General features: G+C 49.5%; 1 protein-coding gene across 7 annotated transcripts in view; it reads left to right on the plus strand.

Moving 5' to 3' along the window:
• The window catches only part of HECTD1 (HECT domain E3 ubiquitin protein ligase 1), a 1,011,111-nt gene that overhangs the window by 401,161 nt on the left and 587,470 nt on the right, over positions 1-22,480 (plus strand). For all 7 annotated transcript variants that reach the window (XM_069638480.1, XM_069638479.1, XM_069638478.1 and 4 more), the window contains one exon: positions 21,798-22,061. In XM_069638480.1, the coding sequence (XP_069494581.1) occupies positions 21,798-22,061 (264 nt within the window). The remainder of the gene's footprint in view (positions 1-21,797; positions 22,062-22,480) is intronic.

Genomic DNA, 22,480 nt, shown 5'->3' on the forward strand with positions numbered 1-22,480 from the left:
CCAGCTTCTGCCCACTAACCTCCCCGTCCCCCCTTTTTTCCCTTTTTCAGAGCCGCCAGAGCACCAGGGGACCACTCTGGTGGTGATTGTGCGCGGTACAAATATACTTTAACATATCTCCATCTCAGAGCGCCCCTAACCTCCTCCCTCTTCCCATTTACCCCAAATGTTCACAGCTTTTGCTGGACAACCCCATGCAGTGTATATTCAGTGTTCCATCGCCGCACACACCTCTACATCAGCGATCCATTAGGCCACCACTGGACATTCGGGTGATCCCCATTGTTGAGCTATATTGGGTTTGATCAGTCAGACTACAGTAGATGAGAACAGTTTTTCCCACTGGTTGGTAGCACTTTCATCAGATATACCTAGCAAGAGTAGTTTAGGGTCCAATGGTGTTGTTCTCCCCAGAGTATCGGTTTGTCACAACATTTATGCCAGAAGTCTCTAATCTGGAGACATTCCCACAGGATGTGTATAAAAGTATCCTCCGCCCCCTGGCATCGTAGGCATTTCGGATCAGTGCCCGGTTCAACCGGTGTAGTGCGACCCTGGGGTAGGACACCCTATGGAGAATTTTAAATTGTATTAGGCGGAACCTGGAGGCGATTGCAATTGCTCATAGATACATTAAAGCTATTATCCAATCTTCTGGTCGATAACACCTACATCAGTTTCCCACCTCAGTTTAAGATTTCCCAGTTCTGGAGTAGCAAAGGCTGTTATGGCATTGTACAGGATGGAGGTGACTCTGGTAGGTATGCGTTCCAGTAAGAGGTTGCGTTCAGGGGCGTACATTCAGGCGCGTTAGTAAGTGCTGGTAAATGACCTTGGAGAGCATGTATGAGTTGCATGTTGTGAAAGTGCTCTGTGTCTGGGAGTCCACATTTCTGTTGCAGTACCTCAAATGGGGCAATGCTGCCTGCAATGAGAATGTCCCAGACTGTTGTAATGCGGGCCTCCACCCACCTTGGCAATGTCGTGAGTTTTTCCCCTATTCGATGAGATTACTATTGTCCCAGAGGGGTTGCATTTGAGTCACCTTATTTCCCCACCAAATGTGTTTGTGTGCTTTCTTCCAAATTATGGCAGTGTGCGCTTCCATCGTCTGCGGTGGAGGTTTGGTGAGGGTCTGGTGAAGCGTTGCCAGTGGCGACATATTGGGTACGTAGCGTCTCAGCCCTGATGTGTGGTAATTCCCGTGTACCATGAAATCGATTGTTGATTACGGCCATTTGACTCGCCCAGTAATATGTCTGGTGGTGCGGCACCCCTATTCCCCCCCCCCCTGCCACACGGATCTCTGTAGTGTGTCAAGCGCGACTCAGGGTTGTCTGCCTCCCCATATGAGTTTCCTAAGGTGAAACTCGGAGTCAGGAATCCAGAGCGGGGCGTTCTGTAGAACACATACAAGAAACGTGATGGTGCCAAAATCTTGAAGAGTGCGGCTCTGCCCATCGACGTCAGAGGGAGAAGCATCCAGTGTCGGACATCGTCGGAGAAACGATCAATAATCGGGTGTAGATTGTGAGGTGTGTAGTGAGAGAGGTCCTTAGAGATCTTGATCCCTAGATAGAGAAAACCCTTGCGTTCCACCCGATACGGGCAGTTCGGCGGAATCGCTTGTTCCGCGCCTTGCACAGGAAAGAGAACAGACTTCCCCCAGTTGACTCGTAACCCGGTGAAACGGGCCAGCATCTGCGTGACCACTGGACAAGAGCAGGCCGGGTCACTCGGATATATCAGAAGATAGTCGGCGTAGAGGAAAAGTCCCCCCCGTCCGGCCAATGGAAACCCATCCATGTATTGAACTGGCTAAGCCATTGGTTCTGTGGCTAATGCAAAAAATAATGGAGACAGGGGGCACCCCTGTCGTGTCTCCCTACCCAGTGGAAAGTATCTGGAGGGCCACCCGTTTACCCTGACTTCCGCATGTGGGGCTTCGTACAGCAGTCTTACCCATACCCAGAAAGGTCTTGCCGAACCCCATTTGACACATTGTTTCCCATAGGCTCTCCCATATCACCGAATTGAGCGCCTTTTCAAAATCAATAGCCAACATGGTGAGGGCGGTCAGTAAGAATAGGGGCCCGCTCCATGAGCAGGTGGCGGTGGCGTAAGTTCATGTGCCTTGATTTCTGTGGCATGAAACCACATTGGGCGGGTGGATTTAAGAGGGAATGGCTGACTGCAACCTGGTGGCAAGAAGTTTAGCCTCCCATTAATCAATGAGGTAGGCCTATATGGACTGCATAGTTCTGGAGGTTTCTCCGGCTTGGGTATGACGACTATGCTGGCTTTGCGCATCTTGTGAAGAGGGGTGGCCATCTTAACCCTGCCTAACCTTTTCCAGTTCTCGACCAGTAGGCCGTTAGGGCCTGGCGTCCTCCCAGAGTGTAGCTGGGTGATAACCTCCGCTATCTCTGTTTCGGTGAGGTCCTTGTCCAGTTGTGCACATTGTGGTTCGGACAACTGGGGGAGAACGATTTAATCTAATATGAATAGGTCCACCGGGGTAGGTGGGCCCTTGGAAAGTGTGGCATAGAAGTTTGCAAATGCCTCTTTCTTGATCCGTAGTGAAGGGACGTTGGATTAACATTGTGCAGCAGTGCAGTCTGCTTGATGTTGATCCGCGAGTTACCATCCGTGGACTTGGGCGGTGCTACGTTCTAGGTCGGTCCCACCCGCAAGTCCCGATCATCCAGGGAGCTGGAGGGCCGCAGCAGTTGACGCAGAGTTTCTGCCCTGTCCTGTCCGTTGTTTATTAGTGTGTCGCACAGCCCATCTGGCTGTCGGGATATTCGCTGTGCTCCTCAGAGCAGCGCAGCAAGGCTAGGGTTGCCGCAGGGCGTTCCGCTTCAGCTTTTGATGTCAGGACTACTCTGACCCTTCAGTAGCCCAGTCTAGTCTGGCGCTGCATTGGTTCCGGCGATTCCCTTCAGCCGCTCCCCCGCCGATCCTGCGGCGGGGTGATTTGTTTGCTCATGGGGGGGTTGAACGGGTTTGGATGTCTTGGTTGGTGCCTTGGCGCTCTGTGTATCCCGGCTCTCAACCACACCTCTTACAGGGCAGTAGTTGGTCTAGGATGGTCACTTTGAGCAAGGTGCAGTTCTCTGGCAGCAGTGTTCAGGTGGCGGTCTCCAACATTTCCGGGTGTTCATTCGTACCGCATTGAGAGGGCTGCAGCCATTTTGAAGAGCATGCTTCGGTCGGTCGTGGGTTTCCGTCTCAGCCTTGGTTTCATCATTTTACATTGAGGTACACCCTTTACCTTTTGTCTAACTCAGCTGCTCTTCTGCTCTCTGCCAGTGTGTTTTAGGTGCTGTTCTCAGATAAAGGATAGTATTTCAGGATTATGCCGGCGTTCACAGGAGCTCGTTGGGACTCACATCCTCATTGTTCTCCAGTCAGCCACACCCCATAACATTCTTGATGTCCTTGCTCCTGTATTAGGCAAGAATTGGGGTAGTAACCCTGTGGGAGACTATACAACACTTGTTCTCATGGTATTAGCTAACCCACCTTTTGGTATAGGCCTGTACTACACAAGAGCAGCCAGGCTTATCTCAAGAGGGATAAATGTGAGCTGTAGCAATGAAATTTGCAAATACAAGTAACACTTACACTCAATGTTTGTTATAAATAGATATTTATTTATTTAACCTCAGTTTTTAAATAAGCATTCTTTAAAAGGGCAATATAGGTAACAATCAAATATACTTTAAAATATACTTTTCCAGAATCAACACAAAGCTAGTAGATACACTTTAGAGATGCTTTTTACACACAACCTACACTGTGAGGTGACTTCACTAACTAGGATAGTAATGGCATTTATATATCAGTAGTACACTTTGTAGATTCTGGGGTTTGTAGAAAGGAAAGGTTAAGGGAAGGAAAAAGGTTAAACAGGTTCTCGGAGCTTGTGAACACTTAAATCTTCCAATGAAGTCTAGACAAAAACCTTTCCCAGCAATAATAGTTTAAAACCAAGTTATCACCTCTGAGGGACAGTAAATATCAAAGTCAAATGGACTAGGAGAGTCTGTAGGGAGCCAGTACAGCCAAAGTCAATTGGAGCGCAGTCTATGGAGCTGAGGCACTTATTAGATAACAAAGTCTTGCACAAAGTTAGAGTTTGTTGAAGAAAAATCACTATATGGTCACAAACTGATATACTTGTGAAGGGCAGAGCTGAAATCTACTCTACCAATGTAGCTACTGCAAGTCTCAACTGAGAAGAACAAAGCTAAAGACACTGAGGTAAGTACCCCAAGTCGGAGCAGTATCGTTGGTTAGAAGAGTGGTCCAGCTGGCTTTTGTCTGGTTGCAGCAATGCAGATCCTGGGTTCATGGGCCTCAGTCGTGGGACAAGAGGGAGGACTCCTGCGGCAGCACTTCGGAGGTTGGCGGCAGCTACGTGCTCTTTTCAGATCAACAGCACTTAGCAATCTCTGCGCTCGGCAAACCACACCACCACGGATCTTGGACATCCTGCTTCTGGAGGGTCCTGCGGAGACTCCGGGAGCTTCTGGCCGGATTGCAGAAGTTGCACTAGACTATGGATTTCTCGCCTGCAGCAGCAAAGTAGTACAGCCAGTCGGGGAAGATGGTCCAGTGAAGTTAGTCTCAGGGTTAGTTGGTCCCACTAACCCAAGGGAAAAAGTTGTCCCTTCCGGAGCTTCTCTTGTCGATCAGAAAAAGGAATTTCAGCACAGCAGCAGGGCTTCACCTGGCAATTCAATGGTTCAAGAGGATGCAGCAAGCTTTGTTTACGGTTTCTTCGGCCGGTGTTCTTCCCACTGGTCGACTCTCCCTCTAGTCCCAAAGCCCTCGCCTTTTAAGCAGGTTTCTCCCATTCATGCACAGCCAGCGCTGTCACTAAAACAGCAGGGTGGCTGTCCTGAAAAGACAGCCAGCCAATCAGGACTGGGTGCATTCAGGTATTCCTAAAGACAAAGGATAGGGGAGTTTCGCGAACCTCCCTCACTTCCTGCCCTTCCAGACACACTGGAGCCAGAGGCGGGTTTCCGTACTGAAGCCCGCCAAAGGCAAAACGAACAAAGGGCTCAAACCATGCCTTCCCTTCCACCCTAAAGCACTCCCTTGAGCACCCCCTCCTGAAACAGCCAATCTGCTGATCGTTCCTCTCTGGCAAACTATTTCACAATCTCGATCACTCCTTTTTTGGCCAAACCCCTGGAAAAGCTTGCAATCTCCCAGCTTAATCTCCATACTGAATTTGTTGGTTGTCTCCATGACCACCAGTCTTGCTTCAGAGCAGCCAGAACCACGGAAATTGCTCTCATGAACACCAACCAAGACTTGCTCTCGAATCTCGACTCTAACGTTCCTTCCGTCTCTCATTCTCCTTGATCTATCCTTAGCTTTCGATACGGTCAACCACTCCATCCTGATCAATTGTCTCTGTGACAACCTGAGCATGTGGTGGGTGTGATAGTGGGAGTTTTGCCTGAATGTTATCGATTTAGAAGATGTTTTCATTGAGCAGGAGGCAAGTGAGTTCTCCAGCATGGGGTCTGGCATGGATTCACATGCTCATGAATATTCCCTGTCGTCCGGCTGGGAATCCTCGGTAAAACAAAATAACAGATTCTGTTTTTTTTTTAACTGTCTTTCTCCTATAAACTAATCACTGAGATCTGGGTAATACTGCCCCAGCCAGTGACTCTACTGAAGCCCCTCCCCAGGCAGCCATCTTCAGATTTTTACCGCACGTTCAAGTGTTTGGAGTCCTCGTGTTTCGCTCTTTGAGCTTTTCTGCTTTTTTATTCTTCACTTTTTGTTATTTTTCTGTCAATTGAGCCAGTGTGCTCCATCGATTATCCTTCCGACTAAGTGATCTGTTTTACAGCTCTTTTTGGCACTGCTCAAGGGCTGATTTCGTTGAGTGTTCTTCTTGGAAGCTTCCAGAAGTTCTTCAGGCCTACACCACGTGGATCATGTCGGATGAGGACAGCGCTTCCCTCTTCAAGCTTTGCTCCGGCTGCGGTTTGTAAAATGTGTACATGGACGACAAACATTCCCAGTGTCTGTATTGCCTGCACCCGACGTATAAGGAAGAAGATTGTGTGATTTGCCAAGGCTTCACGAAGCGCACAATGAAGGATCGACAGCAACGGTTGGAGTCGTGGCTGCAGGCCAGGGGCATGCCTCTTCCGGATCCGGCAAGCCTGAGCGGGCTTCTAAGTCATTTGCGTTCACCCCACCTGTGGGGGCCCAACAAAAGGCCAAGCATTGCAAGTCTGTTTCCGTCAGGGTCGCTGCTAGTGCGGGTCCCGCGACAGTCAGGGCACGATCATCCCCATCTGCATTGATCTCCTGTCACCACTCTGGTTCTTCATCCAAGAGGAAGTCTGCTACCCCGGGGATGCTGAGAGAGACTCCAAAGAAGGCCAAATAGGAAAAGGCCAAGCAGGGTTCCGTGTCCAGCCTCCCCGCGAAGGAGAAGGCCAAAGTAGACAAGGGGTCAGACCCGGCCCCGAAGGTCAAACAAGAAAAGGTGTCCGATCCGGCCGTAAAGGCGGCCAAGCAAGACAAGGAATCCAGTCTTGCCGTGAAGGCCCATGTGCACCAGGCCAAATCATCACCCCCTGTCGAGTTGTTGGTGGTGTCACTCTCGAATGCCGTAGGGGTGGACCGGCCCAGGGTACCCCGGCGACGACCAGGGTGTTTCTTCCTCCCAGGAGGGAGGCTTCGAGCAAGCCATTTGAGAAGACTCTGGAGACCAACCCCTCAGGACCGGATGAAAAGGGGATTGGGGAGGGGGGTATAGTGAAGGCCTCCACGAAATGGACATTTCTTCGTCCGATGAGGAGTGGATCCTTTACGTCCACACCGTCCATGGGGATGATGACCAGAACGTCAGGGAATCACCCAACGACGGGGCGACAACGGCAACAGGGTTACCATCTATGGAGACGATGACGAAGGTCTCCGATACGACAAGGGTCCTGGGCCCAGCACACCTACACCCCAGGTTCCGCCGAAAGATCTTTCACTGGACATCCTTTCGACCATCTACACTCTGGTGTTGGAGATGCAGAGGAGGATGCCGACGGCCCCGCTGCCTGCTCCACCTGCAACACCAGCTCCGGCCACCCCATTGACACCGGGGGAACCGCAGTCCATGAAGAGGAGGCATCTCATGCCTCCATGCCACACATCACCACCCTCTCCCTCTAGGGAGACTGAGTCGGACACGGCGACAACAGGCACAGATGATGATGATGACGGCGGGATGGGGAACCTCCCGTCGCCTCCACCCAGGGTCATGCTGCCGGACGATGTAGGATCCTCCTATGCAGTGATCGCCCGAGCATCAGAGCTTTTCCAGCTCAAGCCGGAGGAAAAGAAGGAAGGCTTCTTATATCGGCGCTGGGAGGCGAAGAGGAAGACCATCCTTTCGGTCCCACTCCTGGACGATATTTAGGATGAAGGGCTGGCTCTGATGAAGAACCAGTCGACGGCCCCAGCGAAGAGACCGGCTGGAAAGATTTCACTTTTATATGTACTTTTCCCTCCAGTTGTACACCCCAAAACCTTTTGCTGCTGTTTAAACACCATAGACTGACTTTGCCAGAGAGGCACAGCCTTCAGCTGCACTCCTCTGGGCTTTCACTTTTAACGGGGAAACTGACATGCCCTTAAGACAGTCAGTACTGGGAGACGTTTCCCTTAGTCCTTTTCCAATGTTGCAACTTTTCTGCAACATGTAACAAGTGCACAATGTACCTTACAGTGCACTTGAGTCTTAGTCATTTCTAAAGACCCTAGATACTGTAATAGGACTTTTTAGGAGATGCACAGATGTCATGTACAGGGCTGGTGGCAAATTATCATTTCATGTAATTTTAACCCCTTCCTGACATTTAAACTGCGATTACCACGTTTGGCATGAATAGGTGGCCTGGCTCCAAAATGCCCATGCCACGAGGTTCTTTGTCCTGTCCTTTGGCCATCTTGCCCCTTTGCCTTCCCCAGGTCGAGCCGACCCGGGTCGGTCCTTATTTGGTCATGCAGTTTCCCGCGAAATGCCAAGCTTTCGCAGCCTTCTGCATGCCTTGTGTGTGTGTGTGCGCCTCCAGGATGTGGGCTGGGGTGTCTGTCCCCAATACACATCCTGGATGCCACAGAGTCTGGAGTGCTGTGAATGCCTGGGACCACTGTGTGTCACGCCCCTTGCCCAAAACCCCCTCTGGCAAACCCATTGGCCAGGTGGAGTCAGGACTCGGGCCTCTAGAGCCTGGCATCCTCTTCAAAAGCCCTCCTGGGGCCAGTCCTGGCGCCTATGGTGCCAGGCTCATACACGATGAACAACAATGTGCTTGGGAACTGCTTTATTGTATTGTCAGCCAACATGGAGGCATCCACATAGCTTGGTTCCTAAGAACCAAGCTATGCGGTCTAGTGTTTTGGGTGTGGCAGGCCTGGAACGACTTTCCCTGGTACTACTTTACCTGGGCTATATAAACCACACCCTGACTGCAGAACATGCTTCGTGTTACTTTGCAGCTTGCAACGTGACGCTCACCGTGTCAAGCTATTCCCTCGAACCTTGGAGAAGCAGAACCTGCAAGGACACAAAAGGAACATCATTAGCAGCAGCATCTTACCTGCAGTCTTCATCTTTAAACACTCGCAGCTACTGAGAACAGCTTCCTCGAATCTGCACGCCTTCCAGACAGAACGACCTGAAAGAGGAAGATAGAGGCAACATTAAAGAAAGCTGTAGAGAGATTTACAAATTACGAACTGCTCAAAAGGCTTACCTGGCTGGTCACCTCTCGGCTGGCACCACTCCGGACATTCCACTCGCGCTGAAGAACACCGAGACCTACAAGGAAGGAAAACACAGGTTTACAAAGGCAAGACTTTGCAGCGCTGCCCATAGCGTTTACTTACCGCATCATGGCACTCTTAATGCGCCATCATATACCAGCGGGGCTCAACCAAGCCAGTTAGCCGCGCTGAAGCTCCGCATACCTAAGGGAGAAAAAAGAGACATTTTAAACAAAGAAAGGCATGCAGGATAGCAACAAAACTAAAGAACAGCAATAAGACCTACCTGAACAATATCAAACTGGCTGGCGTCAGTGAAGTAACTGTACCGCATTCGCCCATGAAAGACAACGCGCCCCTGCAAAGAAGGCAGGACGGAGAGCACGCCTAATTCTACCAGAAGGCAGAACCTTCCCCGCAGACCACATCAGGGCAAAGCTGAGAAGCATACCAGCGAGTAACCCAGCTGGGTGGCGTCCCTGTGGATACCAGGTGAGCGTAACACTGTGGTCCTCAATTGGTCCACGTATGGAGTGTGTGTTTGTGAGCAGATCTCCCATTGGGTCCTCTTTGTTTTGGCGCGAAGGAGACTCTGGATAAGAGGAGGCCAAAAACATACATACCATGTCGATCTCTGGGGTTCTCACTGAACAAAGGACAGGATGCAACTATCCTGAAACTAAGAAGCCGAGTTGAGGAACCGCTGGTGAACCGCTGGAAGGTTTGGCACTCTGAGCCCGCCGTCGTCCTGTGGGACTCTTCTACATCTGGTCGTCCTAGAAGGTCTGCGAAGACGCTTCAAACCATTAGAATAGTGGGACCAACTATTCTCGGCACCTTCAACAAAACCTGCAAGTAAGCCTTCTCAGAAGTGTCCCTGGGCCAACCAGTCGGCTGACCAGCTTACGCAGGACCTTTGCTCTGTCTCTGCTGCCGTTTCGAGGTGCCCCTCGAAACTTGGTATACTGCTAGGTCTGATTCCCCGGCACCCTCGCACAGAATTTCGAACACTTGGCATTCCCAGGTCTGAAGTGAGACGAGTGCACCAGGACCAGAGTAAATGTGGTTACCGTGTTGCCCAGCCGCGGCAACGATCTTTGCAGGTGCGCTGCAGTTGTGACCCTCTTGCCCCTGAAGCCTGCTGCAGTGAAACTGGCCTGATCCATCAACCAGGAGCAGAGAAATTGCCACTGTCCCATTTGGGAATCATCGATGTATCTTCAGAACTGAAAGCCGCAGAGACCTCCTTTTTGTCGCATTTGAACCTGCAACCGCAGTGGACTTGACTGCCGTAGTTTTGGTCCGGAGTGCGCCTGGGGCCGGTGAGTAACACTAAACGGTGGCCCCTAGCGCCTCCATCCATTTTTACGCACGAGTGGCCCCTGGGGGTCCCTCGCCTTTCCACTGCTAGTGCGAACTATTCACGAACCTTGGAACTGCCTCTGCCTTCAAGTGGAGGTCCTCCCAGAATAGTGGGAATCTATTAATCGCCCCACCCACCTTCCTGAGCTGCTAGAGACCCCTGAAGAGACACAGTTTTGCCCATTGGAACAATGTACTATTGAGCAACAAGTCTCCTCTCTTCTTAGGGCTTGGACTGCCTCCTAGTTAGGTGTGTGTTTGATGTTGAAGGGGACTAAAGACTACCTGCTTCCTTCCCTTCTAGGTTGTGGACATATTTCGTGCTGTTAACCCTTTAGACCCCAATGGTTTTGTATATATCTTGTATTGATAGTGTTGTTGGTTTAGTAGTATTGCTGTGATTCTTTTACTATTTCTTGAGTTACAAAGGCCTTGTAATAAATGTGTTTATATTTTTGATACAAATTACTCCCATACAGGTATATATAAGTTTCCTTGCTCTGTGTGCTCATTGAGGTCCTTAAGTCACCCGGGACATGCTAATGAAAGGGGCAATGGAGCTCTTTCCAAAGCGACTCCGGGGCTCCGGCGTGTATTCAAGGTACTTCCTCGTGAAAAAGACTGGGGGCAGCCGTTAACCGTAGGCTCTGGCCGGAAATTGCGGACTTTCTCCTGGAATTTCCGGCACACAGCCAAGCTCGCTACAAGGCGGGATTAGGAGAAGCCAGGCTAGTAGCGCATGACATCATGGAGTCCACAGTGGCCCATATTGATGCCTCTGGCCGGGCCATCTGCATTGCCACAGATATGAGAAGGATGGCCTGGCTCCGGGCACTAAGTTAAACCCCGACGTCCAGGAACGCATATTGGACCTTCCATTTGAGGGTAGTGCCCTCTTCCACTCCACCACAGATGAAGAATTAGATAAAAAAACAGCATCTTGCAAACCTGCAAAGTAGTTATATATTATTACGAAGGCCACGCCCAAGGCGTACACCCAGTCCCATCAACGCTCCGACAAGGGGCGCGCATCTGGAGCGGTTCCAGCGCTTCCATGAACAGAGATCCAGACAACCTGACCGTTCAGAGTCAGCACCGGAGGAAACAAAGTGGGGGGCAGGGCTTTTTCCAATCCCCTTCCTCCTCAATAGCCTCAGAGGGAAAGAAGGCATGACACGCCCCTTCAGGTCCACCTGTCTCCAGTGGGGGTAGGCTTGCCTTCCACGTGCATTTTTGGCACCAAAATTCTTCTGACCCATGGATCCGGTCTGTAGTATCCATGGGCGTAATTTTAGTGGGGGACAGGGGTGTTTGTGCCCCCAACTTTCATGGCACACCGTTGTGTCCCCATTCATTTGGCTGGGGCACCTTTTCGTCAGATGTCATGTCCCCCCAACTTTTTCAGCAAAGATACTCCACTGGTATTATCCACAGGGTACTGACTGCCGGTCCCTTCCTCTCCTCCCTTTTCCCCTCCTCTCCCACAGATTGGGACAGCAACTCTGTTGGCGGAGATCCGCTCACTCGTCGAGAGATAGGCAGTGGAATAAGTCCCAGCCAGGTTTAGGCTTCTATTCCAGGATTTTCACCATACAGAAGAACAACCGGGCTGGCATGAGAATTGTGTTGACCATTCCACCCTCAACCTCTTTCTTACTCTACAAAAATTCAAGATGGCTACGCCAGCACTCATTGCGGAGACACTGAACAGGGGAGACAGGATGGCTCCCTGGATCTGAAGGATGCTTATCTACACGTCCCTATTTGGCAGCCACATCGGTCCTTTCTACGGTTCAGGATCATGGGCTGCCATTTCCAATACAAGGTGCTATCCTTCGGCCACAACTCAGCCCCCAGGGAATCTACCAGTTTAATGAATGCAGTGGCAGCCCCCTTCAGGGCCCAGGGCACCACGTGTACCCATACCTGGACGACTGGCTCGTCCGGGCTTCAACTCAGGAGGGTGTTCACCACACCTTCTCCACACTCCTCCGCACTTATGAGCACACTCCACGACATGGGGTTTACAATCAGTCTCAAGAAGTCTCTGCTGCAACCCACGCAGAGCCTGACCTTCCTGGGCCTCATCTGGAAAACCGGCCCGAGAGAGTTTTTCCCTTGGAGGACAAGATCACGGCTATCAAGAGAGCCACTACTCACTTCCTCTCCAGGACAGTGACCTCGGCCTGGTGGTACCAACACCTGCTTCGTATTATGGCGGTGGTCCTTTTGGCCGTACCCCACATAAGACTCAAGATGAGGAGATTGCAGCTGCACTTCACAGCCTCATGAAATCCGGAGTGGGCATCCCAAGCGGAGCCTGTTGACATTCCTACATCTCTCCACCCGGACCTCATGTGGTGGTCTGCAGATTGCAACCTGCGGCAGGGAAAGACATTCTGGCAGCCTCTCCTGCAGGTCACTGTCACTACGGACTCCTCCCTTGAAGGCTGGGTAGCCACGCTGGACAGTCACAGCATCCATGGAGTCTGGATATGATAGGTTATTTATAACGCGCTTAATACCCAGAGGTTTCTAAGCACGGACCCGGCGATCGATCCAGTGTTGCTGCGTGCCGTCTTGCTTCCAAGACGAGCACGTTGCCGCTGAGAGATCCTCCTGAGACGAGCAGGAACAGGAATCCCACATCAACTGGCTAGAATGGAAGGCCATATGTCTGGCCCTCAAGGCCTTCCTCCCACTGATAGAGGGCAAGACAGTACTTATGTAGACAGACAACTCCACCAGCATGTACTATGTCAACAAGCCAGCGGGTGCCAGATCCCCTCTGCTGTGCAACCTAGCTGTCAGCATGTGGGAATGGGCTCTGGAGAACATCTACCTCCCGGGGGAGTCTAACCTGGAGGCGGACAGGCTCAGCAAACTGGGGGCGGACAATTACGAGTGGCAATTGAATGACCTGTTACTGTAAGAGAACTTCCTCAGGTGGGGGCAACCCCAAGTGGATCTATTTGACTCCCGGGACAACAGGAAATGCCAGCAGTTTGCCTCCAGGCATGGACAGGGCACGTGCTCCCTGGGAGACTCATTCCAGATACAATGGAACTAAATGGCGGCATACGCCTTCCCTCCCACACCCCTGGTACATAGTGTTATCTGCAGGATAAAAGAATATTGTCACTTCTCATAGCTCCCTGGTGACAGGCGAGACCGTGGTTCTCCAAGCTGCTCAGCTAGTTGGACAGGCCCCACCATTCACCTACCGCTGGGTCCAGCTCCTCTCCTGACCCAGCAGGGGGGGCAGGGTACTCCACCCGCTCCTCACAAGCTTGCCCTCGCAGCGTGGTTCCTGAGCAGGTCACACTGAAACATTTGAGCCTATCTCAGGCTAACCTGGAGATCATCCAGGGCGCCAGAAGCAAAGCTACCAGGACCCAATATAAGAGCAAATGGTCCAGATTCTGTCATTGGGCCAACTCTAAGGAGATCGACCCCCTTAAGTGCACGTTGGATGACGTACACTCCTCGGCACACTTCGCCCACTCCTGAGTTCAGGTGGACACATGCCGCACCTATCTGGCAGCCACAGGAGCCTACAGAAATTCAGAGGAGTGTCTCTTCTCCTCCTCTAACCCTATGGCGAAACGGCATCTGGCGGGCCTCCACAGGCTCTACCCGCCTATAGAGAAGCCACACCCTGTGTGGGACCTCAATGTAGTAATGGGCGTCTTGGCACACAAACCGTTCGAGCCAATGGCGCCCGCGGTCATCAGGCTAGTCACCCTAAAAACAGCGCTGCTCGTAGGCCTCAACTCCGCTCACAGCGTCCGTGAAATCCAGGCTCTGGTGGCATCAGAGCCCTATACTACCTTTCACAAGGACAAGGTGGTCCTCCGGACGCACCCAGCGTTCCTACCCACAGTGACATCCTTCTTCCAACTGAACGAGGAAATGGTCTGAGCCCAAGGATGAGCCTCAGAGGGTCTTGCACCTTCTGGATGTCCGACGCGTGCTAAAATACTACCTTGACAGGACTAAGGACTTCCGCAAGTTGGATGCCCTCTTTATCACTCTTGGTGGTTCCTAGGCCCGGCTATCAGGCCTCCATAGCAAGGTGGATGGTCGCGGCCATCAAGGAGGCATATGAGTGGCAGCACAAACCAGTGCTGGCCAATTTGCATGCCCATGCTGTCAGAGCCAAAGCCATTGCCATCGCGTTTCAACGGCATGTGCTGTGGCAGGTCATCAGCAGGGCGGCCACCCCTTTGGCTTTCTGTAAGCACTTCTGTTTGGACGCTGCCTCTAGATCAGACGCGGCTTTCGGGCAGGCGGTTCTAAGAAACCTATTTGCTTAAGGAGGGTCTCCTCTCCACCATGGGGCTACATTCAGTTGTAATTGCCCATAGAGTATGAAGGAAAGGGGACAGAACGCAAGAATAATTAAGGTACTCAACGTAGTGACTATCGTACTCAGTCTGTAGTCCCCTTTCTTCCATACGTCCCTCCATCCCCCCCTAATAATACTGGTGTCATTAGGCAATGTTAAATATTGTCGACACGTCAATGGGGACTGAGTGGCGCCGTTAAGCGGAGTCAGGCGATAGCATGCTCCAAGGGCCCCGCCCCCCTCTAAATTTTTAAAGGGAAGACGTTTTTTCTGGTGAAAACGTTTCTCTCGCGAGGGACGCCCATACAGAATGGTGGAAAGGGGACTATGGATTAGGAGTATGGTAGTCACTATGGTGAGTAACTGTTAATATTTGGACATACAGACAGACTCCCCTTAGTTTTCGTTAGGAAGGGAAATTTCCACCACAGGTATACGGCAAGTTAGGGGTTGCACCATCATGATCCTTAATAAAGATTTTGATATTGAATTTTACGACTGTTGTCTGTCTCTACACTTGATTGTAATTGTTGTTTTATAACACGCTTAATACCAACAAGTGGTTTCTTACCGCAGGATCGGGGTTCAAACCTGTTACGCTATGTTGCCACAGTCTAGGTGAAACTGAAGCACTTCTCAGGGGTAGGTAAGTTTTTGCACAATGTTTTAAAAGTCTTTGCAGATAGAAGAATTCAAAGTATGGCCGCAAGCTGCTTAGGCTTGTGAGGTAAAGAAGCTGTCAGCAACTCTACAGAGCAACCACAACAAGTCTCACCAACAGAGAACAAGTGCAGCTACACGACAAGAGGTAAGTTCTCTTAGATTGTGCAGTACCTTTATGTTGGAGAAAAGTGCAGCAGATGACTTCTGTTCCTGTGCAGCTCTGCAGATCCTGGTGTACCGTCTCATTGTACTGCAGGAGTCCATAGAAGTCCTCCCTCTTGTCCCCAAGACTGAGGACATCTAGGGACTCCTGCAGTACAATGAGACGGTCACCTACCGCAACCGGCAATCTTCAAACAAGTGGCACTTCAGTGTTTCAGCTCCTTGCATCTACGGCAAATAGCAACACATCGGTTTCTGGCTGTCGAGATGGACTTTCCTTGCATCTGGGGTTCAGCACTCTGTTGAGGTGGCTCAGGCTTGGTCAGTCCTGCTTCCTGGGAGTCCGGAGGATCTTCCTGGAGTTCTTGGCCAGCTTAAAGCAACACACACAATCTGGTGTTCCTTTCCCTGGTGTTTCGGTTTCCAGCAGCAACTCTGTGGCGATTCAACCAGCTCTGAGAGGATGTCCAGGTGGCTTACTTTGGAGTTGATTGATCACACCAACTCAAGGAGAGAAGTCGTCCTTGCAGGGATGCTTTAGTCGAGGCCAATTCCGAACTTCAGCACAGCAGCAGGGCATCACTGGGCAAGCCAACTGTCCAGTAGTTGCAGCAGGCGTCTCTTCCAAGTTCTTCTTAGGATTCCTTCATCCAGTGGTCGACTGCCTGCCAAGCCAAAAAGCCTCACCTTTTATGCAGGTTTCTCCCATATCATTCCAGCCTAACGGTCAGTCGCCCAGCAGGATGACTGTCCTTGCCGTACAGCCAGCCGGCCAATCACCTGAGTGCATTCCTGTCTCCTAGGAGACAAAGCACAGGGAGTTTCGGGCACCTCCCTCGCTTCTTGCCCCTGACAGACACTCTGGAGCCAGAGGCGGGCGTCACTCATGATTCCCGCCAAAGACAAAACAAACAAATGGACAAAACCTGGTTTGGCACGCAGAATAAATCTCAAGAAGGCCCTTTCCACCAAGAAATGGTGAAAAAAGACGACCTGGGCCATTTCGACAAAAATGGCACCCTTGGGTGCTTTACTGCGGCTGCGAACGCAGCCTGCGGTAAAAGCATACCATGGTAGTTAAAAGTAAACCACTGCCACCAGCCTTTCATTGAGGAAAGGGTAACATAAAAATGTTACATGAGAAAACTGGACAAAGGGGATACTAAGTAACCCCTCCAGCACCCTATTGTAAGATAGTGTGTTCTGGGTCTAGAAAGTTAAAATGTAAGTAAAGTCAATTTCACTTCACTGCTCTTGGAAACAGTAGTTTATCCAAGAGAAGGTATTTAAACCTTGGGGAAATCTGAAAGACTTTCCTGTGCCACTGCACCAAATGGCTCCTGTGATGGAAGATTTAGATTATAACAATTGACCTTCACGACGAGGAGTTCCTTATCGTGACTTTACAGCGCATGATCTACAACCAGAGAGGAATATAGAAGATGCTGGTCTTTCTAGTAGTGGACCTGGGCAGAGACCAAGGTCTTATATCGAGCAACAAGTGGAAATGAGGGATCAGGGATATATCCGACCAGGGCCAAGACTGTTTGAAGGCCAGACAAAAAGCAATTTTCCACCTGAACCGCATGCCGAAAGGTAAAGTATTAATTATAAATTAACTTGGACCCAGAATCAAATTGCATTGTGTAATTGTGCTGTTTGGAGTTTCCTTGCATGTGCCATAAGATTAATTTTACTCAACGTATTAATGATTACCCTTGTACGTAGTCTCATTTTATATCGCTTACATGGGATAGAGGTGGCCCTGTGTCCCAAAACCTAGATTTAATTTTGCCATTGCTCAGCCATGTTTTACGGATACAGTACTACCCAAGTATGCGTAGCACTGATGAAGAGCAACATCACTAGTCCCTTTATGGCAATGATACTGTGGTCCAAATGCAAAATGTTCTTCCCTAGCGACTGGCTAGTGATAATTGGCTCTTGGCAAGCAAATGGTGTCCTGTGCAGAATCGAGGTGATGAGTGACGTAGTCGCTGGCTAGCAGCTTACAATGAAGATTGCCCAAGCACTTATTGCAGGTAGTCTTGATTCTATTAAAGACAGAGGCAACCATTAGGTTTTTACTTCTTTATTACTGCTTCCAACAGCTTTTAAAATCTTCAACTTTTTTTATCAGTTTGAAAATTACAAACATGAGGAGCGAACCATTCATAGAGAGGATAGTCAAAACTACAATCCCCATGAGTCCTTGCAACATAGTAGTCCTGAGCCTCTGTCCTGTCCAATCAGGGCTCTCCCTTAGGTACAAATCCCTGCTGCTCTAGGTCCCTTCCTCTTGTAGGTGCTGCTTTAACACCATCCAAATAAACCACCCCACCCTCACTCTCCTAGGAGACTTCAATATCTGGCTTGACAATCCCAACCCTATGACCCACTCACTGGTTGACTGCCTAGATGCGCTTAACCTCCACGTAAACGGCCCAACTCACTCTAAAGGCCACATGATGCCAGGTTTAGCTCCCACAACCAGATACATCTAAGCCCCCCCAGACCTATCATCTAGTGTGATCACTTCATTGTGCCTTTCACCATTCACTCGCCCACCCCCCCTCCCCATCTCCGAACCGGTACACCCAAAACAACGCAAATGCTGGAAGAAACTAAAAATCCTCCTGGACCTAGCCGACGCACTAATTCATGCCCCTCACCCATCCTCCCCACACAATAAATCCCCACACAATAAACCCCTAACCATCGAGGCCTTTGACTCATGGCTCATTATCTCTTTAATCCCACTCACCCCCACTTGCCAATCATCAACTCGCCGTGGCCCTTTTCCCAGATGGTTTACACCAAAACTGAAGACTGAGAAACAACTGTATAAATCCCTTGAACGTAAATGGCGGAAAGGAAAAACCGTCCGGAGTAGAGCCACCCTGGCCCGGCACCATCACCACTACAAAGCCGAAATCCGAAAAGCAAAAAAAGCCTACTACAACTCTCAAATTCTCAACTGCGAACACGCCAGCAAGGAACTCTACAAAATCATCTCTGAATTCACCAAACCTTCCTGTACCACCACCCAATCGACCCCATCTCAGCCTCTCTGCGACTCTCTCTCTCCACTTCTACACCACTGCTCTTGAAAGAACAAATTCTCTAAACAACAAACTGGTCCTCATGTCCCCGCCATGTAATCCACCCACCTTACATGTCACCCCTGCCTGCCCCAGCAACTGCAACCCAACCCACCTTCGACTCGTTCACACCAATATCAACAGATCAATTTCTCAAACTTTTCTCAGCCCGAAAACCATCCGGCTCCCCCAGACCCATGTCCTGCATCAACCCTCAAAGAAATATTTGCATCTACCTGCGCAGGAGAGCACGCAAGAACCGTCCTAAAGGAGTCCTCTCCTCGTGAATTTCACCGACGCCTTCAAAAAAACTTGTCAAACCTCTTCTAAAAATAATAAACTCCCTCGACACCAAAAACTACCGCCCCATCTCAAACACCAGATTCCTTGCTAAACTCATCGACCGAACCACATACTCTTAACTAAATGCCTTTGTCGAAGCCAACAATCTCCTTGACCCTGCACAATCTGGCTTCAGACCTCGACACGGAACCAAGACCTCTATCTGGGACGATCTTAAGATCATTGCAGACTCTGCGGGATGCGCTCCACTAATCCTTCTAGACCTATCTGCCGCTTTTTACACAATCAACCACTCAATCCTCCTCGACCGCCTCCACTCCCTGGGAATCTGTGGAAATGCTCTCAAGTGGATAGCCTCCATCCTCAAAAATAGGAGCCAAATAACCCTCCTCTCCTCCTTCGCTTTCGCCGCCCGACCGGTCAATACTGGAGTTCCAAAAGGAGCGTGCTTATCGGCCCTCCTGTTCAACCTCTACATGTCCACCCTCCCAAGAATAATCCGCTTGCATAGTATCCTGTGCTATAACTACGCCGATGACACCCAATTAATCCTGAAACTCCTCAACTGTCAGCCCGACCTCGCTGCCTGCCTCCTTTACATTGATCGCTGGATGACCACGAACCACCTCCCCCTAAACCCCACCAAAACCGAAATCATGGTGTGCGGCAACACCAAGCTTCTCACTCACCCTCTATACTGGCCATCATCCATGAGCATTCCACTGACTATCTCATCCACAGTAAAAAAAACTTTGGATGCACTCTTGACTCTAAACTAACACTCTCTCGACCAAATCAACGTCTCCAAGTCCTGCCATTACCACCTCAAAATTCTTAGGCGCATTTTTCCGTACCTCTCCTTTCCCAACAGACTTGCCACTGTTCAATCTATTTTGATGTCAAGACTAGACTATGTCAACTCCCTCTACCTCGGAGTCCAAGCATAGCACCTCACCAAACTACAAAGAGCACAAAATGCTGCAGCCAAATTGCTTCTAGCTCTTGGCCCAAGAGATCACACCTCTCCTGCCCTCAGAACTCTCCATTGGCTCCCCGTTGGACGAAGAGTGACTTTAAAATCCCTATGCATCTCCCACCGAGCATTGCACAAAACCAGACCTCTCTACCTTCAGGGCAAACTAAAACCCTACCACGCATCACGCACTCGAAGATCGAGCTCGGCCCTCCTCCTAGTGATACCAAACACCAACTCAGTTAGGTTAGGAGGATCATCGTTCTCAGCCTTGGCCCCCAGTCTGTGGAACTCCCTTCCACCCCGAATTCGACTCACCGAAGACTACATGTCAATCCGCAAACTGAAAACGTGGCTCTTCCCTTACAAGAAAGAAAAAAAAAAGGAAAGGGGGATTCTCTTAAACAGGCACCCAGAACAAACATAGTAAATAGCCACAATAAACAGAAACCTAAGGGTTGTGGAACAGAGAAAACAAAGTGCAAAGATAATCGATCAAACAGATTGAATGACTAAAACAGATAGTGTAACTAAAACGAATAGACTGCGTTGAACGGATGGGACGGAGGGGAACGGATGAAGTAGATTGAGTGAATGGAGGGGATCGAATGGATGAACGGGTGGAGTGGATGAGGGAATTAATGGATAAACTGGATGAGTAGATGAGGTGGATAGAACGGGTGAAAAGAACGGATAGAGTGAATGAGCATACAGAGTGGATGCATCAGATGAAGAGAACGGAACGGACAAAGTGGACGGACCGGATGGAACGGATAAAACAGATGAAGTGGATAGAATAAATGGAACCAATGGAATTAATCAAACAAAAGAATTAGAACGGATAGAGTGGATAAAGCGGATGGAATCGGATGGAGTGGATGGAACGCATAGAGTGGATGGAACCGATGGAACAAATGGAACAGAAGTTGAGAATGGAACTGGCTAAGTGGACAAAAGTGATGAAGTAGACGAAAAGCTTTACTGATAAACCATCATATCACACTACTACGCCTACTTTCCCCTATACACCATCATTCAACTAGAACACAGCTATGCTATGACACATTCCAGCTAACTTTAGGCGTCTCCTCAGGCCTAACGCAGCCAAAACTCAGTCTGAGTGTCCACCCTCCAGACTGAACACATCCAACTGATTTCCTCAGCACCACACCTACCGCTATGAAGCAGCTACCATGCAACAACCACACCAGCTGCACTCATATTCGGTGCGCCCACGCACCATACCACACTCTCTCCTTCTACTGACATGAACTACGGTTCCCGAGGGCGTTCAACCTACCAGTGCTTTAAGGTCATACCAATGATACATAAGGCGCTATATAAATGCCAAGTAACATAACACAATGTAAAGATGATGCCTATGGAGTTTGTCAGATTCCATACTGGGAGAGACACAAAGTTCAAATCGCATGAAAATACATGAGAGAGTGAGAAAAAGGGTCTCAATCTCTCCAGGTTAAAAATGAAAAGTCCTAAAATCCAGCAAAGTTGCTGGGGGTCTCTAAGTTAGAGGGGAATTAGCACATTTCTGGGAGTTCTCCCTAACAACATTTATCGCAGTTATTTGTTACCCTGCCGTCAACATGCGCTACAATAACACCTCATCTGCTGAGAATGTGTATTTCACCTTCTAAGAACATGACATACACCATTGTTCTGCATTTAATATTGTGGTTAAGGCTAATGTCGCGTTGGTTAGGGCTAATGTTGAGTTAAGATGTGTGCCCTTTACGCATCAAATGCAAATACATTTTTATAATAGAAAAATTAAAGTTGGAACCCTGTGATATTCCATAAGTGTGCAATTTTAGCATGTAATTTTTTCCTATGTGGATTGTGTGCTTGAATTTTGTGAGGATTTTTTCCAGCCAGAGCGATTCCACCTTCCACTTCTAGCAAAAATATACTTGTTTTTTCCTTGAATTAAAAAATAAACTTTTGTCTAATAATGAACTGGTTTGAAAATAAATCCCTTCTGGTATTTGCATATGTTTTGGGAACCAAGCAATGTTGAAATACTTGCATGTTTTACTTTCATGACTTTCTTTTTCTGAGACAGAAAGCAGAAGTGAATTTCTGGAGAAGTTGCAGAGAGCTCGGAGCCAGGTCAAGCCTTCTACTACCAGCCAGCCAATATTATCCGGTCCTGGGCCTAGCAAGCTGACAGTGGGTAATTGGTCCCTCACATGTCAGAAAGAAGGCGAGATCGCTGTTCATAATTCAGATGGGCAGCAGGCCACTATCCTCAAGGAGGATCTGCCAGGTTTTGTGTTCGAATCGAACCGTGGGACTAAGCACTCTTTTACAGCTGAAACCTCTTTGGGTGAGTTCAATGCATGGGGCAGGAGTCCCCAGGGATTTTACAGCGCTTTGAGGTTGAGTTCAGCTTCTGCTTTGTCTCCTTAGATCCACTGGCGCACTGTATTGAATATCCATTCTGTAAAGTGATTATTCTGATTCGGTTTGTGGGACACCCCAGCTGTCTGCCTTTGGAGAATACTTGTTTCAACTGCCCAGGAATAGTGCATCTTTGTTATTGCCATTGGTGCAATCTGAAATATCACAAATGAATACCTCTATTTGGTGCTCTGTGGGGTGTAGGGTTCAGGGAAGCCCACCCTACTAGTCTTGCCAAGATTTCACACACAAGCCTTAATTCTTTCTTGGTAGCACAATGAGGAGTTGGGCTGAGACTTAGGAGGTCAGAGGTTTGGAGTAAAATGCAATCCGCTACCTTGATAT

This window comes from Ambystoma mexicanum, chromosome 14 (assembly GCF_040938575.1).
Source record: "Ambystoma mexicanum isolate Mex_15411 chromosome 14, UKY_AmexF1_1, whole genome shotgun sequence".
In the NCBI taxonomy this organism is placed as follows: domain Eukaryota; kingdom Metazoa; phylum Chordata; class Amphibia; order Caudata; family Ambystomatidae; genus Ambystoma; species Ambystoma mexicanum.